General features: G+C 36.1%; 1 protein-coding gene across 1 annotated transcript; it reads right to left on the bottom strand.

Moving 5' to 3' along the window:
• Positions 1-14,097: 14,097 nt before the first annotated feature.
• Positions 14,098-20,257, bottom strand: LOC138322389 (uncharacterized MFS-type transporter YhjX-like). The gene is made up of 3 exons (XM_069266427.1): positions 20,044-20,257; positions 16,747-16,953; positions 14,098-15,988 (listed from the first exon to the last, which is right to left on the bottom strand). Exons 1-3 carry the CDS (start codon positions 20,207-20,209, stop codon positions 14,973-14,975), a joined length of 1,389 nt encoding a protein of 462 aa, XP_069122528.1. The 5' UTR covers positions 20,210-20,257; the 3' UTR covers positions 14,098-14,972.
• Between the last annotated feature and the right edge of the window lie 4,829 nt (positions 20,258-25,086).

Raw genomic sequence — 25,086 nt, 5'->3', positions numbered from 1 at the left:
CAACTGCTGTTTCGACGAAAATAAGGAGAATTTAAGCTAAAAAATGTTGGGGACGATTGAAAATGTTAGATGGGAAAGATTTCGAGCTATTGCAACAACTATGAATTATGAATTATCTACCAAATCCGCTTATTCTAGGTTTACACTATGTTCTCGGCGACCACAGCCCCGTTTGTCCGAAACGTAGTGCGCTGTGGAATTTGGGCTATTTTTGTATTTATGTTTTAGGTCTTGCAAAGTTCTGCCACGGTCTTTTACGGATTACGTGGCGAGCCGTAGGTATATAGGGAAAAGCGTCCGGTCTACCAAGGATGCCACAGGTAAACGGACTAAAAAGAACAGATGAAATAAAGTAAATAGTAAAAATGATATACACATTAAATACCCAAGGACTAGGGTTAAAGGAAAGATACATCGACTATACCAATGGATGAAACATTAGGATATATGTTCACTACAAGAAGAACATTTGACGCCTAATCTAAGTAATTTGACAGAATTAGAAACAAGTCTTTTGCTTTCTGTTATCATAGCTTTCAAGAACAAAACAAAAAAGTGTTAGCAATTTTTTTATATGAAAACAGCTAAACCCAAATGTGATAAGTGAATATAACTACGAAAGTGGGATATCCATTTTACTAAATGTTGAAATTGCAGATAAAGTGCAAACTATTGTATATGTATATGCCCAAAACATGAAATGAATGTTTTTTTTAAATCCACTATAAGTGATAAAAAATCAAGAGGTTCCGACAATTCTGGGCGGGGATTTTAACGAAGTCCTTCAAAATTGAGACAGAAAAAGTACAACAAAAAAGAAATTGAAGATAACATAAGTTTTAAAACATCTAAAAGAATCATTGAAACTGACAGATATTTGGGATAAAACAATAAGAACAAAACACAATTTATACTTGGAGACGAAATAGAAATTCTTGGAAAATTAATAATAGCATACTGGTTGATGTAGAATTTCAGAATATCATATAAAGTGCATAAATGATGCAAAAGCAATAGAAGCAAACGACAGACATGGGATTACTAAAAAATAGTGATAAAAACAAATCTGTTAAATACAGTTCATTAAAATAAACAAGCAAAAATACTATAGACTATATAAAAAGAATTACAGAGAATAAAACATAAAAGCTTAGGAAAAAAGATCACGAGATGGGAAATTTACTGAAAAAGATCACGAGATGGGAAATTTACTGAAAAAAAATCACGAGATGGGAAATTTACTAAAAAAGATCACGAGATGGGAAATTTACTGAAAAAGATCACGAGATGGGAGATTTACTGAAAAAGATTATGAGATGGGAAATTTACTGAAAAAGATCACGAGATGGGAAATTTACTGAAAAGATCACGAGATCGGAAATTTACTGAAAAAGAATGCAAAAGTGTACTAAATAATATGAAAAAATAAATAAAAAAATTGGAATCAATTAATATCTTTACTAATTAATTCGTTTAAAGGCCAAATACCTTTCCGAAACGACTTTTGATTTTTAAAATGTAAATTTTGTAGAGTAGCAAAAGTTATTAGCTTACCGTTAATTCTATACTTATCATTGCCTTATAAACATTCTAATTAAAATTGATTAAAGGTTTATTTTTAAAACGCGGGTCGTATTATATTTCCCGCCGTCGTCCTTATTACCGCGCGTTAGTTGATTATCACTGCGCGGGACGGCAAAACAGCGAAATGAATCCTCATTGTTAACATAGATTATGGAGGGAATCTTGAATTTATTTGGTGTTGTAACCTCGTCTTAGGCCATCAATATGCATCTCTTATTGTTGTTTTTAAGAAACTAAAAATTTTGGTTTCGGAAAGGTAGTGAGCCTTTAATGAGGCATACAATCACAGTGAATTAAGTGAAACACAGAATCATGGTTCGGTCACACTACCAAAAAAAAAAGAAAAAAAAAAAGAAAGAAAGCTATTGCTGCTAATTTAGAAATCTGGCGCCAAATTTATGGCATACTCTATAGCCATAAGATTAAAATTACCAATGCCAACTATTATTTACACAGATCAAAATGGGTACATAAATATAGGTTTATAGGTTACAATATGTGACAATTTCAATATATAATCGACCGTTCTGAAAAGTTTCATATCGATCAATTTTCAGAAGGCTTTTGATACTATATAATGGAAATTCATGTATGCTTGTCTCAGAATAGTTTCTTGGCCCTGCAGGTAGGACGTAAGAATTGTACCTGCTGCCCCTATTGCATGATCGTAAAAGGCGACTAAATTTAGGATCTTATCTTTTCTCTTCTTCCTAACTGACTTTATTCTTCCTAATGCCTCCCTTGGCACCGCCTCACTTTTGGCCTTGAGTTGAGCGTTCGCCCCTGTGAGGAAGGCTCTGGGTTCTGTCCCCTGGCCGAGACACACCAAAGTCTATAAAAGTGGTAGTTTCTGCTCCTGCTTAGCGCTTAGCATACAGGGAGTGGGACGACTGGTTCGCCCGTTGTCAGTATAATGTGACCGGGTGGGGTGTGTTGCTTGGTGTCTTCGGCAGCATGCTTCAGTGAAATAGCACTATAAAAAGGGCAACAGTTCTACTATACAAGAAGACACTGCATGAATATACCGCAGTCTCCCAAAACACGCACCTCGCACAACATACACGCAACACACAGCATACATGGGAGGCCGTCCTTACATGACCCTGGCTGTTAATAGGACGTTAATTAATCAAACAAACAAACAAACAAAAGTTATGTATGACACTAAATACATGTAGTCATTAGATAAGGGAGATAACTCCTATAGCGCTATTATTAATACATTCTAGGTTATATAATTAATTTAGGTTATAGAACTTTCTAGAATATCATGTATAAACATACATGTTTGTAAACATGTTGATTATAAGTAGGGATCTAGAATGATCTATTTCCAGAAAGTTCTGTGTGTTTATTTGGATACTGTTTTTAGTTAGATATTGCTAGACGTAGAAGGTTCTCCAATAGGGTTTAGCTATATATACTCCAGCTGTCCAAGGCTAATCAGAACTGTAATGAGAACTGAAATGAGACCTGTAATTAGACATATCAAGAATTGTACAGCGCCATATTAGATTCTATTGGGAGAGCTATTGTGACTTTATCCTTGGATTGTTACAACGCATTGTGAGGATTTATTAATATTGACTGGAACTTAACAAATATCTGTGGACATTCATTTTCCTCATGGAGTTGTGAACAGTGTTAATTAGGAACCTGGAAGGATTAAGGATTATACCAGAACATTCACATACAGATAAGTAACATTTTAAATTCTCGTATTACTCTTATACCACCACCAAATACTTTAGATATTGTAAACCATCTCTGTAAAATATTGTATATATAATTAAATTGTGTTTTGAATTTAGCTGCTGGTTTCTCATTTCTGTTATTCTTGGTCGTAACAGATTGGGGGCTCGTCCGTGATCGATATTTAATTTGTGAAATCTAACTTTGGAAGTTTAATTAGTTATTTTCAAAATTTGTGTACAAACTTTGAATTTACATTTGAAATCAACAGCTAGATAAACATGACTACTATGCAGGTAGAACAGTTTGTTAAAGCGCCATCCCTGGAAGAGCAAAGGCGTAAACAGTCAGTTCCTTGTGTGTTAGCTATGTCAAAGCCTAGTCAGAAACTTACTGATATTGTGGAAGATTCTAAAGTGTCTGTTGACATTAAGAGCTCAGAGTCTGATAAGGTCTTGGAGAAGTACTCTCCCTTCATTTCTGAAGGTTTTGTTTCACTTACTAGTAATATCACCAACTTGAAACCTGTGAAGGATTTGAGAGATACTGGGGCTTCTCATTCTTTGATATTAGATGGCGTAGTGACTTTTTTCTGAGGAGACCTCATGTGGTAGTAGTGTTTTGCTTCAAGATGTAGAGTTAGGTTTTGTTAATGTGCCTCTCCATTGTGTTTATTTAAAGTCAGACTTGGTTACTGGGCCTGTCACCATTGGTGTTAGACCGGAACTTCTCATAGAGGGCGTGTCGCTCATTTTAGGCAATGACTTGGCTGGAGAGAAAGTTAGGGTAGATCCCTTAGTGTCCAGTATTCCTGATTGTGACAGATTGTGCTGAGACTATTTAACAGAAATTTCCTGATATTTTCCCTTTTTGTGCTGTAACTCGTTCAATGATTAAGAAGGTTTCTGATGTTGCAGTAGTTGAGGATCATTATAGTCCAGGGTTAGGTGACACTTTCTTGGCTCATGATATAAAGGATGTCGGGGACAAGTGTGATCTTTTGAGCAATCCTGTAGACTTTGATAGTGATAGTGTTGTTCCTAACAAAGGTACTTCTTTGGCTGACATGATGAGTAAATCATCTTTATCTAGAGAGGAACTTATAGTAGAACAGGAAAAAGATCCCGAAATCTCCTTATTGTGTAATTGAGCTTTGAGTGAGGAAGAGGCTGAGAAAGTCCCAGTTTGTTACTTCCGTAAGTCAAGTGTGTTGATGCGCAAGTGGCGCCCCCTGACGTGTCTCCCGAAGAAGACTGGAAGGTTGTCAATCAAATAGCTGTCCCACCGAGGTATAGGCAGGATATTCTGAGTTTGTCTCATGACGTACCTATGGCAGGGCATCTAGGTGTGACCAAGACTAATAACAGGATCTTAGATCACTTCTTTTGGCCCAAGTTGAAACGGGATGTGGCTGATTATTGTAGGTCTTGTCATACTTGTCAGGTGGTAGGGAAACCTAATCAGAAAATCCGTGTGGCACCTCTGCACTCCATTCCAGCATTTGAGGAACCATTTAGTAAAGTCATTATAGACTGTGTAGGTCCTCTACCCAAAACTAAGTCTGGGAATGAGTATCTTTTAACTATTACCACATGCTTCCCTGAAGCCATTCCACTCAGGAAAATTAAGGCCCCTAACATAGTCAAGGCTTTGGTTCAATTCTTTACACTGGTTGGTCTTCCAAAAGCTGTCCAATCGGACCAAGGTTCGAATTTCATGTCTGGTATTTTTCAACAAGTCATGTACCAGCTCCAGATCATCCAGGGCATGTGAATTTGCAAAAGAAAATTTGGCCGTTACTCAAACCAAAATGAAAACATGGTATGATAAAGATGCCCGTGCAAGAAGTTTTGATCCAGGTGACAACATTTTGGCTCTCAAGCTAGATATTTTGGACCTTATGTTGTTGAGAAAAAGGTCGATGATGTTAATTACATTGTACAAACTCCAGGGAGGCGCAAGAAAACTCATTTAAGTCACATTGATATGCTTAAGAAATATGTAGATAGAGAAGAGAGCAAGACCTCTCAACCTATTGCTACTTTGGCCTCTGTACCATCACAAATTGAAAGTAGAGCTGATATTTGTAAATTAGACTTAGATGGTGGTGTACAAGATGTAGGTTTAGACTGTGGTGTTAAGTTTGCTAGGTTTACACTATGTTCCCGGCGACCACGGTAGTCCCGTTTGCCCGGAACGTGGTGCGCCGTGGAATTTTGGCTATTTTTGTCTCTGTATTCAAGTTGATCTAGGTCTTGTGAAGTTTTGCCACGGTCTTTTACGGATTACGTGGTAGAACGTGGATATAGGGGAAAGTGCTGTTCTCAGAGGTTAAAGGTACACTACGGCTTAAGCACGGTCTATCAAGGATACCACTACGTTCTCTCTAGGCCTGTTACGACCTGATGAGGTCTGCTACGTTTTACACGTTTTGATCAATCTCGTTTTTCACGGTCCGCCAAGGCTTACTAGGGACGAAAGTCTGATGCCGGGCTTTTTTGGAGCAAATGAAACAATATTTATCGCCGAAAATGTAATTTCAAACACGTTTTGATTACAAAATTATAATTTTTTTCTCTAATGGTTCTCACTTAATCTGCCTTTTGCAATGGTAGCTTTGGTATAATTTCATGGTTTAAATGTGTTTGATAATGACTATTTCTACTTATTAATACAAATAACTCCATGAAGTAGCAAATATGTACCAGGCCAGGCAATGATACTCCATCATATATTGCTTGAAACGCAAGACCGTAATAAGACGCAACACGCCGTATCACGTCGGGCTATCAACCGCTACAAGCCGTGATGTGCCTTGACAGAACGCATCGAAACGGCTATCTTCCACCTTGGCTTGCCGTCAAAACCTTGACAAACCTGGACAAAACGGCACAAAACGTGCAGCCAATCTGCATCAACCGTGATAAAACGTGGAAAAAACTTAACAGAACGTCACAAAACTTGAAATTACCGTGAGATTCCGGGGAAAGTGCTTGGTGCCCGTTCCACCACGGACCGTCTGGAAGTTTTGTTACGGCCTCGTACGCACTGTTACGTTTTGTCACGTCAATCCCGTTTTATTACGTCCTGTGGCGTTCACCATCTGTACCGTGACTTCCGTGGCAAATTTTTTGACAGTTTAAAAATCTGGCACGGCATTCACGGTATTCACGGCCGCTTACGTTTGTCTATCACGTCCTTCTCCGCTGCTCACGTTGTCTCGCGGTCACCACGTTTTGTCCACGGTGGTCTGAAACGGGGCTGCCGTGGCCGCCGGGAACATAGTGTAAACCTAGCATTACGAAACTCAGATGTGCTCGCGAACTTGGACATTCACATACAAATAAGTAACATTTTAAATTCTCGTATTACTCTTGTACCACCACCAATTACTTTAGATATTGTAAACCACCTCTGTATAATATTGTATATATAATTGTTTTGAATTTAGCTGCTGGTTTCTCATTTCTGTTTTTCTTGGTCGTAACAGATTAAAATATTTCATTAGAATATTTATGGTTAAAAGTTAAAGGTGACAGAAGAATATGAAATATCGTGTAGAATTAGGCAGGTTTGTCCTTTATCTTGTTTGATTTTGGTAATTTCAGTAGAAATTTTAACAACACGAGAAACAGCATGAACGTTGAAAAACTTTCAGTGATCCAACGTAACGACGAGCCAACCAATGAAATGATGCGATATAAAAATTTACGGGAGCAATAGCCAATGAGGGTCTCGAATGTGAGTATTATAAAAAAATATCCACACGGTTGGAATTACTCCGTTGTCCAACATTTACCATTTGAAGTAATTCGTATCCTACAGACTTACGTTTGATGGGATCCCGTGTCATCTGGAAAATCATGTTGATACTACTTCTTTGACCCTTATTATTTTTAGGTAATGTCTGCATCACAAACTAGTTCCCACTTTTTTGTGATCCAGTTTTTCCATTCTGTTGTCTGCTGTTTGTCCTATTGTTGTCCTCACTTTGTACCCTTATCATACTAACACAGTCTGATCACATTTGCTTTGGTAAATATTTATCTACTTTTATTGTCCTGTTTTACTCTTCGTGTCAAATAATGTAATCGTGTTCGTTTTGTGTGTCTTGATAATGGGGCAGATCGCCTTGAAAATTTGACATTTTTTTTTATTTCAACCACACGGTTGGAATTACTTCTTTGTCCCATATTATATAATCTACTACATTTCATAAACAAAGATATCAGCACTCAGGAAGTACTATGATAAGATAAATATACCTCAGGTGTATTATTCTTCTAAATAGAGCCAATTGTTTACAAACACAATACACTTAAATGGAAATCGTAACTGAAGCAGCTGAGTGCGACAAAATGACCTAGATATCACATATACATATTTTCGTAACACTGTAATCTAAGGTGAGTCCACCACTGGTAAAGATCTGATTACAAATGTCCAATGTTAAACATACCCTCCTTTATACCTTATATATATGTATTTCCATTGTTTTGTAAGTTACCAGCGCTATGGCTACTGTTTAAAAGTAAATGGACATACAAACAATGAATTGGCTTGAAATGCCATTGGTGGTTGATGTAAGTATTTGAACAAAGCAACAAACTCATTACAAGCTTCATTGCGGTAGTCTGAATGTAGGGTACAAACTAACTGTTGTAAATAAAGATTTCATACTCTAAATATCATCCAGATACACAATGGAACTAAAGTCAAGAAAATAGTATATCTGCATCGAGGAAAACTTATGTGGTGATTACTTTAAATATATTATTATTTAATTTCATATATTTACTAATGTGTTGTCATGGAACAATTACTTTACGTGTGATAATATGACGTTATGACAGTGTTATTGCGCGTGTGATAATACGACGTTATGACAGTGTTATTGGGCGTGTGATAATACGACGTTATGACAGTGATATTGGGCGTGTGATAATATGACGTTATGACAGTGTTATTGGGCGTGTGATAATATGACGTTATGACAGTATTATTGGGCATGTGATTATTAGTTATATAGTCAGTTACTGACCCCCTATAAAGGTAAGAGGGTCAGTAAGATTTATAGGGGGCGAGGGCGTATTTATTTATTTGTTTCATTAATTCTTTGTTTCCTATTTGTTTGGTCAAGAATATGAAATCAAACTTAAATCATACTGGCGAATGATAACAAACAATCGATACTTTTACTTCAGTAGCTACACATTTATTTATTTATTTATTTCAAGAATTTTCAAATATACTGTATAAGGAACCTGCATAATAATACTGAATAATTCATAAATCAACAATAATTTCGACATTCCTATGTACACAGTAGGCCTACCTCAATACTACACCAGACCGTCTGTATATTGAAAGCATCACAAACAAGAGTGACACAAACATCCATCTAACATTTTAAGCACAATCTCCTTGATCATCTGTGCATTCTCGACGAGATAATCACTGAAAAGTTATGCCGATAAATTGATTGTAGAGTGAGGATTGATATGATCTGCAGGTACGAACACCTCCATTTGTTTATAATCACAGTCTAGAAAACGCTTGAATTGTTACGTTTGACTTTCGCCGCGTCATCAACTTTCAAACTGGCGTAGGGGAAGCAACTCGTATTTAAAAAATGCATTTCATTTAATTTGAAGTATTAAAACGATTAAAATTATTTTTACACAAAAATTAACAAGTAATATATAGTTTTACGGTAATGAAGTGGTATATTTAGTTGAAGAGAATGTGTTTAAATTTTGAAGCGAGGGCGACAGCCGCCATATTGCACCATAATAAAATTTACTGACCCCCTATAAAGTGTTAGGGGGTCACCACGTGACGGCTCTCCGCCAATCATTTGGGGACATTTCTGTCCGAGGTGCGATAATATTAGTTATATAGTCAGTTACTGACCCCCTATAAAGGCATAGAGGGTCAGTAAGATTTATAGGGGGCGAGGGCGTAGCCCGAGCCTCCTATACTTCTTACTGACCCTCTATGCCTTTATAGGGGGTCAGTAACTGACTATATAACGAATTTATCGCATCGAGGACCATTTAATTGTTTCATTAATTCTATTTCATAGTATTTGTTTTGTCAAGAATATGAAATCAAACTTAAATCATACTGGCGAATGATAACAAACAATCGACACTTTTAAAATAATTGGCCTACTTCAGTAGGCTATACATTTATTTATTCATTTATTAATTTCAAGAATTTTCAAATACACTGTATAAGGAACCTGCAGAATAATACTGAATAATTCATAAATCAACAATAAGTTCGACATTCCTATGTACACAGTAGGCCTAACTTACCTCAATACTACACCAGATCGTCTGTATATTGAAAGCATCACAAACAAGAGTGACACAAACATCCATATAATATAGTCATAACATTGACATTTTTCAACCGAAGAAGACAAATGAGGCATCAAAATGACCACGATAGAACAACAAATACATATCAGGACCATAAAATCCAATATATGTAGTTATTTCTACGCAGGAAATGAAAAAATCGGATTTTAAGCTCAAAAATGGTAATTTTTTAGCAATTTTTTCATATTTGGCTTGACGCAGCAAAAATGTTTGCCAACAGCAAACTATTATTTCTAATCAGTTATTTGACCTCTTATCAATCAGTAAAAACGACACCAACAAAAAAACAATGTTAACATTGTATAAGCTCCGGTTATGACGTCATCAAGATGGCCGCCATCTCGAATTTCACTAACAATTGAAAAATAGTCATAGCATTAACATTTTTCAACCGAAGTAGACAAATGAGGTATCAAAATGATCATAATAGAACAAAAAATTCATATTGGGACCATATAATCCAATATATGTAGTGATTTCTACGCAGGAAATGAAAAAATTTGATTTTAAGCTCAAAAATGATAATTATTTAGCAAATTTTTCATATTTGGCTTTACGCAGCTATAATTGTTTCCCAACAGCAAACTATTATTCGTAATCAGTTATTTGACCTCTTATCAATTAGTAAAAACAACAACAACAAAAATATATAGAAATGCAAAAGAGAATTATTGTTATACCATCATTTGGTATACAAAACATCACCGGGTGCGTATACAGGGTATATGATTGCTGTTTTTTCCAAACCGCTGACACTACAGTTTCCAGATGTCTTAGAACTTCCTGAAGATAACATTGGCAATTGACGATCCATATCTTAACACATTTGAATTATAAGTTGGCTTAATATCTAAGTGGGACTTGACAATTTCCTAACAAAATTCATTTTCATGTTCGAAAGTTTGTAGACTAGTAGCGTCTCAAAATGATTTTTTACTGCACAACGCCAACTAATAGGGTATCAAATTAAAACTGAAGAAAGCATTTGTTTCCGTTAATACCACGACACTTTCCGAAATTTGTTTCTTTTAGAAATAGCGCATCCACTGTTAACTTTAACGTAAGGAAATGTCAAACGGTTACTGCAGTATCACATATTTCTTTCAATAGTTCTTAATGATAAGCATTATCTTTGTGCGTGCTTTCTCGCCAGAGTGTCGATGAGCTGATGAGCTGATGTGACATTACATTACCGGTTTACCATCGTGGTTCTAACTTGTCAACCGTCCATGGCCAGAGGTAACATCAAGAACATCGGGTTCGCGGATGTGGGAGCTCATCCTGTTTTCAACCTAGTGATTCGCATATCGTATATGATGTTCCAGACCTCTCCGGTAGGATGGAAAAGACACCAGAGCCACATTCTGCGAAGGGTTGAGTTGCATCTCCTTAATTCGTATGAAGCACAATTCCTCATTCTTGTGAACCCTCAGTGACCATAGATGACACAGGTGAATTATTTGAGGTCATAAATGAGGTCTACAGTGAAGTTCCTCTCTTTGCCAAGTCTGGAGAGCACTGTAGAAAACTTTTTCTGGAGAGTCTTCAATGGTGTATCCACGTATACACCAGATGCGACACAATCAGTACCTTCAAGGGACATGGGAAAGTCTGACCAATGAAAAACATTTAACATTTATGACCTCATTAAAGACCTCTAGGATATCACCTGTGCCATCTATAGTCGCACGAGTGTCCACAAGGTTAATGAATGGTGCTTGAATCATTCCACCATTCGAAGAATCTGGATCTGGTGTAATTTCCTGAGAAGTCTGAAACAGCATATACGATGTGTTAGAATCTGAAGGAGATCCCACATCCCTGAACCTGTTGTTCCTGATATAAACTCTGGCCATGGATGGGCCATGAAAGATGACAGGCTAGAACACCACTGGTAATGTAGTGTCACATCATCTCATCGACATCGAAGACGACGCCCTGGCTTTCGACGAATTGGATACTGATATCTCGATTACTCTGATATGGACTGCATGTACCAGCTACCAGACATGCCGAGTCATGTCGTCAGAGGATAGTGCAGTGAGGTGGGAAAGCACGCACAATGATAATGGTTATAATTGAGAACCAGTGAAAGAAATATGTGACATTGTGGTAACTATCTGACATTTTGCTAATAATATGCATAGGAAATAAACGAAACTGTGACTTGTCCTACCCGAGGCTAGATATTCTGTCAACTTTACATTCATGTTTCCTACTTATAAATCGCCAATAGTCAAACTTATTTAAGGAACTTGTAATACACCAGGAAACTGTAGTGTCAGCGGTTTGGAGTTAGAAAAATAGCATATACCCAGTATACCCACCCGGTGATGTTTTGTAAACTTAATGATGGTATAACAATAATTCTTTTTTGTATCTCTATATATTTTATTGTTTTACTGAGTGATTAGAGGTCAAATAACTGTTTACGAATAATAGTTTGCTGTTGGTAAACATTTTTGCTGCGTCAAGCCAAATATGAAAAATTTGCTAAAAATTATCATTTTTGAGCTTAAAATCCGAATTTTTCATTTCCTACCTAGAAATCACTACATATATTGAATTATGTGGTCCCGATATGAATTTGATGTTCTATTATGATCATTTTGATACCTCATTTTTCTACTTCGGTTGAAAAGTGTTAATGTTATGACTATTTTTCAATTGTTAGTGAAATTCGAGATGGCGGCCATCTTGATGACGTCATAACCGGAGCTTATACAATGTTAACATTGTTTTTTTGTTGGTGTCGTTTTTACTGATTGATAAGAGGTCAAATAACTGATTAGAAATAATAGTTTGCTTTTTGCAAACATTTTTGCTGCGTCAAGCCAAATATGAAAAAATTGCTAAAAAATTACCATTTTTGAGCTTAAAATCCGATTTTTTCATTTCCTGCGTAGAAATAACTACATATATTGGATTATATGGTCCTGATACGTATTTGTTGTTCTATTGTGGTCATTTTGATGCCTCATTTGTCTTCTTCGGTTGAAAAATGTCAATGTTATGACTATTTTTCAATCTTTAGTGAAATTCGAGATGGCGGCCATCTTGATGACGTCATAACCGGAAGTTCATCCCAGTTTATACAATGTTACCACTCGATTTCGTTATCAGTGGGTCATAAGGCTTCAGAAAAACATTGGTTCGTTAAGTTGTGGGGGGGGGGGGAGCACGTAGACCCCCCCTAGATCCCGGCCTATAACATTTTAAGCACAATCTCCTTGATCATCTGTGCATTCTTGCTGAGATAATCACTAAAAAGTTATGCCGATAAATTGGTTGTAGAGTGAGGATTGGTCTGTGGGTCCGAACACCTCCATTTGTTTATAATCACAGTCTAGAAAACGCTTGAATTGCTACGTTTGACTTTCGCCGCGTCATCAACTTTCAAACTGGCGTAGGGGAAGCAACTCGTATTTAAAAAAATGCATTTAATATATAGTTTTACGGTAATGAAGTGGTATATTATTTGTAGAGAATGTGTTTAAATTTTGAAGCGAGGGCAACAGCCGCCACATTGCACCATAATAAAATTTACTGACCCCCTATAAAGTGTTAGGGGGTCACCACGTGACGACTCTCCGCCAATCATTTGGGGACATTTCTGTCCGAGGTGCGATAAAATAGGACGTTGTGACAGTGTTATTGGGCGTGTGATAATATGACGTTATGGCAGTATTATTGGGCATGTGATAATATGACGTTATGACAGTATTATTGGGCGTGTGATAATACGATGTTATGACAGTGTTATTGGGCGTGTGACAATATGACGTTATGACAGTGTTATTGGGCGTGTGATAATATGACGTTATGATAGTGTTATTGGGCGTGTGATAATATGACGTTATGATAGTGTTATTGGGCGTGTGATAATATGACGTTATGACAGTATTATTGGGCATGTAATAATATGACGTTATGACAGTATTATTGGGCATGTGATAATATGACGTTATGACAGTATTATTGGGAGATGGTGTTGATACGAGGCCAATAATGGCGCCAATGAATTACGGAAATAAAATCAAATATCACTTCCATACCATAATTACCAACACTTTATCTGAAAGATTATTAAGATTAAACCACACCACGAAGCTGTTTTAATTGATCTATAAAATAAAAAGTAATCAATTTGGCATTTCAATTAATGTTTAATATCCAGGAGGCGTCCTTAAAAGGACTCCAGTGTTCCTCATCAATTATTTTTCTCTTTTTATAATTCAAAAGTAATCAAGGTTATAAAAACACCTTCAATTCAGGTACACTTGATATTTTACCTCATAACATATTTTAAAGACAACACTCATTGTTGCTATTTTCCAGAGAGACCAAATTAGTGGCCCCATTAAGGTGGTTAACATAACGGGGACTTAATAATCCAAGAAGTGTCTACCACTTCTTACATGTGATTTGTCTGACTATTCATTTTATCTCTGTTACTTAATATTAATAAGTTCATTAAGACCAGTAGTGAAATTTCCAATAAGTTTTATTTAACCAATTATTTTTTCTTAAAGTAGGGTGGGTACAAATTATATTGAGGGAAATGTTTTATTGTTTTTGCACCAATAAATCTATCGATTCCATTTCAAGAACATTTTAAACAATGCGGACAAGCTTGAACATATTAGGTATCCAATATGGAACAAGAGATAAATACAGAACGTTGTAAATATAAAGGACAATTGAAGATGATAATACAGCATTGCATTGACATTATAAGGCTATCACCTTATGTCTTTTTACTTATTTTAAAAAAAACTTTGCAAAGAATGTTGTGGACGTCAAGATCTGAATTGTTTGTTGATTTACAGTTAAAAAACAAAGTTAAAGGGCCACTACCTTTCCGAGACGGTTTTTAATTTTTAAAATAGGAATGTAAAACGAGATCAAAAATTTTGTAGAGTCGCAGAAGTTATTAACTATACGTTTACTAGCACACTTATCATCACCTTCAGAACTGTTTAATTAGAATAAATAAAATGTTAATTTTCATAACGCGGGTCATTTTATGTTTCCCGCCGTCGTCCTAAATGCAGCGCGGTAGTTGACTATCGCTGCGCCAGACGGCAAAACAGCGAAATGAATCTCCACTGTTATCGTACATTGGACAGGAAATCTTGCATATGTTTGGTATTGTAACCTCATCTTAAGCCATCGATATATATTTTCTTTTGTTATTAATGTTTTTAAGAAACCTTTAAATTTTGCTCCGGAAAGGTAGTGGGCCTTTAACTAAATAATTATACTTCAGTTTAAGTTTGATGTAATAAGATTATCATTAATTCCTAATCACTAAAATCTCTGAAAAACATTCTGATTTGAATATCTTCGTTTAAAATAAAGTATTACACCAAGAACTATTGATAAAATACCAGATATCAGAGCTACTGCATGTCCCTTACGAACACACTCGATTCCAAAACAATCTATATCACTGGAGTGTGTCTTTGCCGCGTCGTAAAAAGCACCGAAACTTTCCTGAGCTCCCAGGCCCACAAGCGATCCCAGAAAGAGAGCTATACCCCAATTTCGCCCCAGGTTAGCAACATCGAAGTACTCGCTCATGACTGTGGGAGCGATTGACCAGATAAGGCCTAGTCCAATCCCACAGAATATAGTCGATATCAAGATCCAGGTGTATCCGGCAGCTAGCGTTACTATCAGGACCTGACACACCACAAACGATGTACTTCCTGCAATGAGAATGGCAAGTCGGGGAAGCCTTTCCCTAAAATGGTCTGATAGCACACCAATACAAACACTGATCAATGTACTCACTATCGGGATGATCATCACAACATCAGGGTTATGTGACGAGAAGCCCATGGAATTGGTGGTCTGTGTAAGGGCTATCACGTATACTACTCCAACACAGGAAGCGAATGTAAACATCAGTGTAAATATGTAATAGTCAGCGTTTTGTAGGAGTTCACGGAGCGGCGTCCCTTCATTTCTCCTTCCTTTACTGACACTATCACAACAGGAACTAGAGTCATTACCTTCCGACGCGAGTTCAGTTTTCATTTCGCGTTGTTCCAAGAGTTCTGTTGGTTTGGTGTAAATTCTCAGGAAAAACATGCATATGACATCTGTAACACCAAACGCGATGGCAAAAAGCAGCATGAGCGTTGAAAAGCTTTCAGTGCTTGTCGGGTTTCCTATGACATGGTAATATATCACTGCAAATACAGAAGGGCTTCCAGCGAAGCATGCATTTAGAAGTCCTACTATTTTGCCTCTGTGATTTTCATCAAAGTTGATGACATTAGTGTTGAGAGCGACCATGTACGTGAAAACAGATCCAAGACCTGAATAATCCATGAAGATTTTAATGTGTCAGTATTAAACTATTTAAACTAAAAATCAGTTCGTTACATTAGCCTTGCTTTCTGTTAATAATGCCAATATTACCTAAAACTAATGAACATTATTTCAATACAAATAAATTGATATCGCGTGTTTTGAGTACAGTTATTAAGTCCCCGTAGAATATCTAAACTCCTAGAATTAACTCGTCAATACAGTTACTGTGTAAATTCTTTAAAGATGCTCCACCGCCGACAGTATTAACGATACTCATTTTTTTAACAATAATTGGTGTTCAATAGTGTATTTAGATATATATATGTGTGTAATAAATAATGAAAAAATATGTGTATGGTATATGTGTAATCAGTACTTCATTCCATATAGGACATAGTGCAACAGATGTTTTTCGGGACGCAATTTATTATTTTTAATATTTTTATGTTGAAGTAAAATTAGAAGCTTTAACTGTTCAATGGTGGTTATGTTGTGAAGTAAGTAACATTTGTAACTGAAGAAAAATGCTAATTTGTCTGCTCTTGTTCGTGATGGAGAAAAATACCGTTTATCAGCGGTGGAGCATCTTTATAAATAACGGCAACTACAGTGAAAAGATTGGCATGGATGATAACCTGTATAGTGTATTACTGTCCGTAAATTTCTACCCGCTAATATGTTTATCAAAGAGAAAATCGTGAAAATTTATAAACGCGAAATAAAAACAATTATGTGATTATAGCATTATGATATAGCAACCTACCCGATAGAAAGAAGTAGATGGCCATCAGCCAGCTCTTGTCTTGGTAAAAGGAGACATATTTAGGTGTACTCCATAGTAACGTGTAGGCTAACACAGACACTATAACGCCTCCCAAAGATGCCCACTGGGGACCAAAATTGTCGTAGAACATCCCGGGGATGAAACCAAAGCCAAGTCCGATGCACAGGAGGGATGACTGTAGTTGAACTGTTGGTAGATAAAAAACAAGAAAAAAAACCAGGTAAGGGCGACATTATTCTTTGTCCTTAATTAAGACAGCGACACGTTTATAGTAATTCAATGATATTTTAACCATCAGGATGATTGTGGACGAAATCATAGAATTTTATATTATACTGTTACGATTGAAAACTACATTATAATAGTCCTTGCTGTTATTGTTAGAAATATTCTAACGTGACATTAAGAATAGGAAGAAAAGAAAATTAACTATGCTAGGTAGAATTACTGTCGTAAAAGCCATACTTTTATCTAAAATTACATATATAGCGTCGACTCAAAACATAAGTAAAGTACAAATTAGTGTATTGGAAAAGATACTTTTCACCTACATTTGGGATGGAAAAATGGAAAAAGTTAAGAGAAAGACACTTATCGGTAAACACGAGGACGGCGGGCTACAAATGATCGATGTGGAATCTCATATATATATGTTAAAAGTGGCATGGGTTAAAAGATTTTTTGATAATGTTGGTGCTAACTGGACCTCTATTCCATTTTTCTATTTTGATCAATACGGTATAGATGGCCTTATTTTCTTATGCAATAAGAGTCAAACTGACCATGTAGTCAACTTTAAATCAGATTTTTATTTAGACATAATAAAGGCGTGGAAAATTGTGGGGGGTGGATACAAATGCAATCCACGAAATTACCTAGATATAAGAAAAGAAATCATTTGGGGCAACAGACATATTAAAAACGGGAAATATTCCTTATTATTTCCAAATTGGGTTAAAGATAATCTATTAACAATTGACAATGTAATCGATGATTCTGGAAAAATCTGTGAGAAGTATATTTTGAACAAGCTGACCTCGAAACAGAACTGGATGTCACAGCTTATTATGTTGAAAAAATCAATTCCAAAGTGGTGGTTACAGGAACTCCAATCTAATTCTTCTATTAATACAACAATCACGCATGATGCTTTGAAATTGCAAATAACGACTAAGAGTAGACAGTGTATTCCTCTTGAAAAGCTTACCAATAAAGTAATTTATGACTTATTAGTAAAGAATAAGAAAATTAAAGCACATACATTTAATTTTTGGAAAAAATAAATTTGAATTGTCAAGCGATACTCAATTAAAAACAAGTCTCAACTTTAGTTTTCACTCTTTGGATGAGAATAAATTAAAAATCTTTAGGTGGAAACTTTTCATGTGTATACTACCCTGTAAAAAATTACTGTACAAATGGAAAATAGAATCCAATCATTTGTGTACTACATGTCAGGTAACGGAGGATTACGATCATTTCTTTATTTTATGTGAACATGTAAAAAGATTCTGGGAAAAAGTCAATGAAACGTTTAAGATAATTAAAATTGGAAGGAACTTTGCAAATATCAAATATATTATTACCGGCTATAAAACGGAATCGCCAGTATATGAAGATTTAAATGTCCTAGTATCGATTATATATTTTTCTGTTTATAAAACATACTACGTTAGTGAAAAAAGAACGAAGGAAATTGACATTTTAGGGTATTAAAAAACGAATTGAAAATGTATAGCGATGTAAGGAAAATTAGACATTTGCCAAGTAACACATGCATAAATAACTTTTTACATGCGTGTAATGATACCTTGTAAATTAATTTCTTTGAATTATCTAATTTGCATTTACAGGTTTGTAATAATATCATGCAAAATATGGCAATTAGTATTCATACTTGAAATTTTTTTTTTTTTTTTTACTTTCTCTGTATAAGTTTTGAGTGTCATAGCCTTTTTCCTTTTTATATGGACTGTTTGGTGGAATATTGGGCAATGCCACTTGATGTATACCTGTACAAATGAAGATTGTGTGCGCATGAAATCAATTTTGTTAAGTATAATTGTAAGTAATGTTTTTGGTTCATGACTCGCTTAGAAATTAAATACAGTGTATTTGAAACAATGGTGAAAAAAGATAATAATAATAAAAAAATGCACTATGATGACACTGAAAGAAGAATATCTTAAGCAGATATGGAAAAAGTGAGACAATGGATATTTACAACAATTCAAAAAAAAAATCACTCAAACAATATATAAATATTCACATTTTTTCTTTCCGCATGATTGTATTATAATTGAATATTAGCGTAATGTGAATCCTTGTAAGAAAGATGATGACTTCATGACTCTCACATAGCTTACTTTAGCTTTCGCACTTGCTCTAGCCTGACTCTCATCTCTCCACTCACTCCCTTTACCGGATATTCTATTTTTCTCTAAGCTTTCTCACTCATCTACAGTAGTCCTACTTGCCATGCGCCCATGACCGTCTCGCTTGCCTCCGCATTCTCTCTATTCTCTAACTCCCTCTTCCTGTCTTTTCCGCCTGCTTCCCCCTCTCTCTTTTTCCTTTTTTTTCACTCTCGCTGTCTTTTCCCTCTTACCCTCTCTCGTTCTGTTTTTTTCTCCCCTTCCCCCTATCGCTTTATGTATTTTCTCACCATCTCTCTGTATTTCTCTCTATCTTTCTGTATTTTCTCTCCACCCCCTCTCTCTCTACGTTGCTCTTTACTCTCACTACCCTCCTCTCTATCTCGATTCTCCCCTCTTTCTCTCTATCTCTGTCGGAAAAAATTACTGTTAGAAACAATGAGAATTGTTATTGTGAAAGATATATAAAAGATATACATATGCTATATACCATTGTCGCATTGGGACCATATATGCATAGAGAATGACCTTAGTCCTGAGTGCAAAAAAAAAAAAGAAATATTCTAATTTAGTTGGATTCTGGCTGCAGTACGGTAATGTTCTTCCAGAATTAAACTTTCGTTTGAGCGTAATTTATTTCTTTTTATAATATCGCGTCCTCAACCCTACTGGTGTTATATCAAACAGATGGAAACAATGAAATGGACCACAGCAATTATTACATCATACGTAAGGCGAGTGGCCTATATTCCCACATTTTTCAAACAAACACAATAGCTTTATATGACAGAAAACGTTCCAACATCTGACAGTAAGGTAATGATAATTATGTATTTGAGTCAGCCAAAGAGACACCAATTGTTTTTGAATATAACCCACAATTAACTTAACAAGGACATACCTTCAGTTTCAGTGTAATTGAATGTGTTCTTGATAGCATCTTCGTAGACGTTGAAGACAAATAGTGACCCCGTCACAAACTTGGCGAGACAACCAACACCTAGACCTAGCCATTTCATTCGATGATAGTGTCTCGGGGACGAGTTCTGGTCCGGAAACAGTCCCATGGTTTAAGCTGAATATAACAAAATGGTCCAGTCGACGTTGAGGCTCCATTTAGCTGTACACTTTGATAAACTCTATTGATAATTTCATTGTGATACACAACCACACAACAATAAAATGTAACAGCTGCAACACTGTATCAAATACATATTGATCACTTTTATTTATCCGACTGAAGTAGGAATGTAGGTGATACAGGGTTAACAAATGCCGACGCACCAAAATGAAAGTAGATTGCTCCTTTCAAAGGGTTTCCGCTTACGGCGAAAGCAATCCTGGCGGTAGTATATAGATTGAGGTTTGGTTAGACGGTCCCCCCATTAACCTAACAGTGTTTTATTTATCAGCTAATGTATAAAGACTTCTTATTACCACAACAATCTAAAAATAGTCCTACAATCGAGACTGTCTGATCGACCCCCTGTATGAAGCGACTCCTTGTCTTATGTGACCTTACTTGAGACCCCCCCCCCCCCCCAACGTATTTTGCTATATAATGGCACGGGGATCTGAGAATTCGTTACACATTATATAATCATGGACCCACGAGAATGCCCTAAAACCATTTTTAGACGTTTTAGAGGTCTAAATTGATTGAAAAACGATAAAAATCATACTTTACATGCAATCTAATTAGGGCCCCGCATCGAGATGCGGGTGCCCTATAGTAATCAGGTTGTCCGTCCGTCTGTCTGTCCGTCCGTCCGTCTGTCCGTTTTTTTTCTTTTGCACATTAATGATGGAAGGGAGTGGAGTATTTTCCCCATATTTTACATGATGATTCCCCATCCATCCTAGATCTGCTTGGTAATTTTTCAGGCTGAAATTAAATTAAAAAATCGGCCATCTTGGATTTTAACATTTAAAAAAATCACAATGTTGTTGCTCTTAACTGATAAACATTTTGTTATGACATTATGATGCAAAGTTGTTCAGAATTAAACAAGGAGTTGACTGTCCAAAGGTAAGGTCATGGGCCAAGGTTACTAAGTCAAAGGTCAAGGTCAAATTTATTTGAGTTAATTGTATGCTCTTAATGTAATGTTAGCTTGGAATCAGGATTCAAGTTAAATACTTGGAAGACTTTTTCCAAAGAATTATAATAATGTACCATCATCGGTTTCCCAATTAATGTTGACATTAATTATTTATTAGCAACATATAGCTAACACGGAAGAATTCGTTGTCAAAATACTACTTTTCCACTTAAGCACGTCAGACACATAGCGGGGCCCTTTCTGACGTGTCAGTGTTCTAGTTAAAATTAGACTTGTAATTCCGCTCCCACTACGATACTCTACGTTACGCTTCAATACAAGATCTAACGATACCCCGTTCGGGGTCACCTCAGCATGACCCCTACGATTAGCCAATCAGCGCGTCGCCTATGAAATCTTCGGTGTGCTTGATTCTCTCGGAACAATCTAATAATGAAGCGTAACGTAGAGTATCGTAGTGGGAGCGGAATTACAAGTCTAATTTTAATTAGATTGGGTACAAAGGGAGTCGTTTCGGTACAAGCGAGAGTCATTTCGGTACATTAAAGGATTTGTGCAGTCAAAAATGTTAATTTCAGTTTATGCTGGAAATGGCTTTATTAGCACGTGTAGAAACCTCTCCGTTCCGCGCGCGACCGGAATAACCTGTAAACCGTCGATATCGAGGTCCAAACTTCTGACCGCCCGATTATGCATATTTTCTAGCTCTAAACCGTGTGACGTCATAATAGTCCGTGGCTTATAGCTGTACTATAAGTGATGTGCTATCACTTACATCGACGGTCACAGGAAAAGCCGATCAACGATTTTTTATAATTTCTTTTGAGTGAAGTTGATTTTGCAATAACTTTGGCTCGAATGTAAATAACTAAGAGAGTGAAATTCGATGTTTCAAATACTATAATTTATGCTCTAATAGCAGGTATCTTCGTGTAATTATGAAAGAAAATCCACACAGAAATGAAAGTTTCGGATTTTTTGTCGAGGAGTTCAGCAACGAATAGTCTTTATTAGATAATATTTTCCTGTAGTCTGTATCTTTGAAATACAAAGTTTTTGACTGTAAAATGAAATTTTACGTAACAATTTACGAAATCCTTTATTAAAGTATTGACGCACATACCAGAAACATATATACATATATGTATGTATGTTTCTGTACATACACATCGATGATTGATCATTACAAACATTGTGTTGTGTGTTGTGTGTTGCTAACCGAATAAATTGAGAGTGAGAGTCAGCATGTGGTAGAAAGAATTTATTTTTGATATTATAAAATATCTAAATATTCAGATATTAAGCAAAAAAAAAATATTTTTTTCAGACCGTGCGGTCGCTTTCAATGTTTAATCGATATACGAGTAGATACTTCGATATAAATATATTATTAGCCATGCCATGCCTTTGGTTTGATGGTTATGTAATACCTGGACCAGGATGTTGTTTGCCTGTACACCACGCCATTCATCGAACTTACCTGTAATTACCTGGCCGCGGGCAGTTTGCTATTCGGTGGACTATATCGGGTATTTGCTATTGTCTTACTGTCAATCAGGTTAGGACATCCGTTAATTGGATTGTGATTTGAATTATGGAAACCCCGTACATCTATGCTCTGGATTTTTTTTATTGTCACCTCCATTTTTAAAATGAAGATGTAAAAGCAAATGGAAATAAAATATCACTGATCATACCTAGGAATATATATTAAATATATACATATATATATATATGTCGTACACAGGTAAAACAATAATGGAAGTTGACTTATTCAGAAACAAAAATGGTTCTAAGAACTATTTCAACTAAAGATTTAACCTTAAAAATTGTTCCACTCTAGTACTGTAATTACGGAATCGTGGCATATAGCAATCACCCGTATTTTCTAAGATATTAGTAAAAATTCTAAGCATGTATTTTCATCGTTTCGAATCTATATGTGTAACATGCTCGAGTCTACTTAAATAGTATAGCCCTCTGGTAGGCGAGGTGCTCTATAACCTTTGGTAACAAGGTTCAAACCCCTGGTAACAACTTACACCTTTGGTAACAAGGTTTCTACAGGTATAACCTCTGGTAGCGAGGTATCACTATTACGCCTTTGGTAGCAAGGCTATAGATATTTAAGTTCAACCACTCAGTGACAGAATTGACAAACTCAGTAAATCAAGTTTCAGTATTTGTATTGTTATTTACATGGCCATATAAACAACCAGGAAATTACAGATAACACACAGTACAATATCTAACAGTTATAATACATTATAGCTACAGTAGAATAGATCTAAATAGTATAATTCCACATTAATTCACTTATGACAGATAAATACTATTTTCTTTATAGTAGTATCCCACAACAAATTAATACTATTTCTATTCCCACTACTCTATTGTAGTACCACACTATCTGGAACTACCGCAAGTCTACGACCTTGACAGCGTCGCTAATGTAAATAAACCGAATAGACAAGCTGTAAAACCCCTGTTCTATTAATAGCCTAACTATGACATCACACTTAATACACCAAAGCCATTTACATGGGAAGATAGGGGCTGAGTTACGTAGACCCTAGGTTATCGGTTCCGAGATCGAGAACACGACTTACCTCATCGACTACATGGCGCAACTGACCCGGGGGCATAAGATGCCCCCCGATGCCCCGAATTCGCGTGCGGGCACTCCGTCACGCTGATTGGCTGGCCAAAATAACCAAACCGGAAATGTGATTCCCAACCGCGGACATGCGCAACACAATAGTCGAAGCGGAAAAGGCTGTCTGAAGTTTGCAAGATTCACGATGCCTAAGACGGCAAATAACATCACTTAACGACCGTAATATAGGTAAACTCGACATCGCGTAGATAAGATACAACTCGCTAAAACCTAGAATAATCGTAACACGTATTGTTACCGCGGGTAAATACGACAATCTCACAAACTTCATCCAGTCACATGGCCGGCTAGTACAACTGTAAACGTAAACATGTCATCGTATATTAAACATTACAAACTTATCTTTACTTAATACATGGAATGATGACAATAATAACAATCTATAGATATATGTACAACAGACGTAATTCTAGTCACGCTACATATGTATAGTCATACAAGAAAGGTTATAGCCGCATAATCCGTATCTTTCAGGGTCCGTAAATCAACAAAAGAAAATTAGGGTACATATATTATAAAAAGTTATCAACTTTTCCCTAATTACACACCCAAAAAGTCCTGAGTTCAAAAGAAATTAATGATTAAAATGCATTTTCAATCGTAGACGATCACGTGACTTTCCAGACCAAACGAAATGGCGTGCCCAGTCAAAAGTGTTTCGTTCATGTTCGCAGGAACTTCTACGGAAGAACTTGTTACTTATCATGAACAAGTGAATGTTTTGTTATGTGATGAAGTTAAAGAGTCCCCCAGATCAATATATATACATTATCGTCGTGTAAACAATACTTCCATTCGGTCATTTTGAGTGTTTACAATACGGCGATCGGTTGACTATGCTTTGCCTAATTTCCGGGGGCCACCGGAGGGATTTTTGTGGGAACGGTATTTAAACTTCGTATAAAATACGTGTTGCGATACCATACAAGAGAATAAATTGTACAAAAATGTACCAGATATATAAATAATGGTATTGATAAATAATGAAATAGACAAGACACATCGTACTATATAGAGATGAAAATGGTTATCTACATGTAAATCTCTGGTGATATTTTTAAAAAATAAATATCTCAGACGATATTTGACTTGCCTTGGATAACCATATAACTTGTTTTATAAAGGTCCAAGTGAAATATAATAATAAATCAAGTAAAATAAGCACGGAGAGCAAACTTCACATAATATGCATTTTCGTTCAGTG

This window comes from Argopecten irradians, chromosome 4 (genome assembly GCF_041381155.1).
Source record: "Argopecten irradians isolate NY chromosome 4, Ai_NY, whole genome shotgun sequence".
NCBI classification, from domain to species: Eukaryota; Metazoa; Mollusca; class Bivalvia; order Pectinida; family Pectinidae; genus Argopecten; species Argopecten irradians.
This window is presented reverse-complemented; position numbering and strand designations above follow the sequence as displayed.

Coding starts and splice junctions, on each gene's coding strand:
- LOC138322389 (XM_069266427.1), bottom strand. CDS start 20,209: ATGGGACTGTTTCCGGACCAGAACTCGTCCCCGAGACACTATCATCGA. Junction 16,954..20,043: donor CAATTACACTGAAACTGAAG/GTATGTCCTTGT, acceptor ATCTACCAACAG/TTCAACTACAGTCATCCCTC. Junction 15,989..16,746: donor CATCTACTTCTTTCTATCGG/GTAGGTTGCTAT, acceptor TGGATTATTCAG/GTCTTGGATCTGTTTTCACG.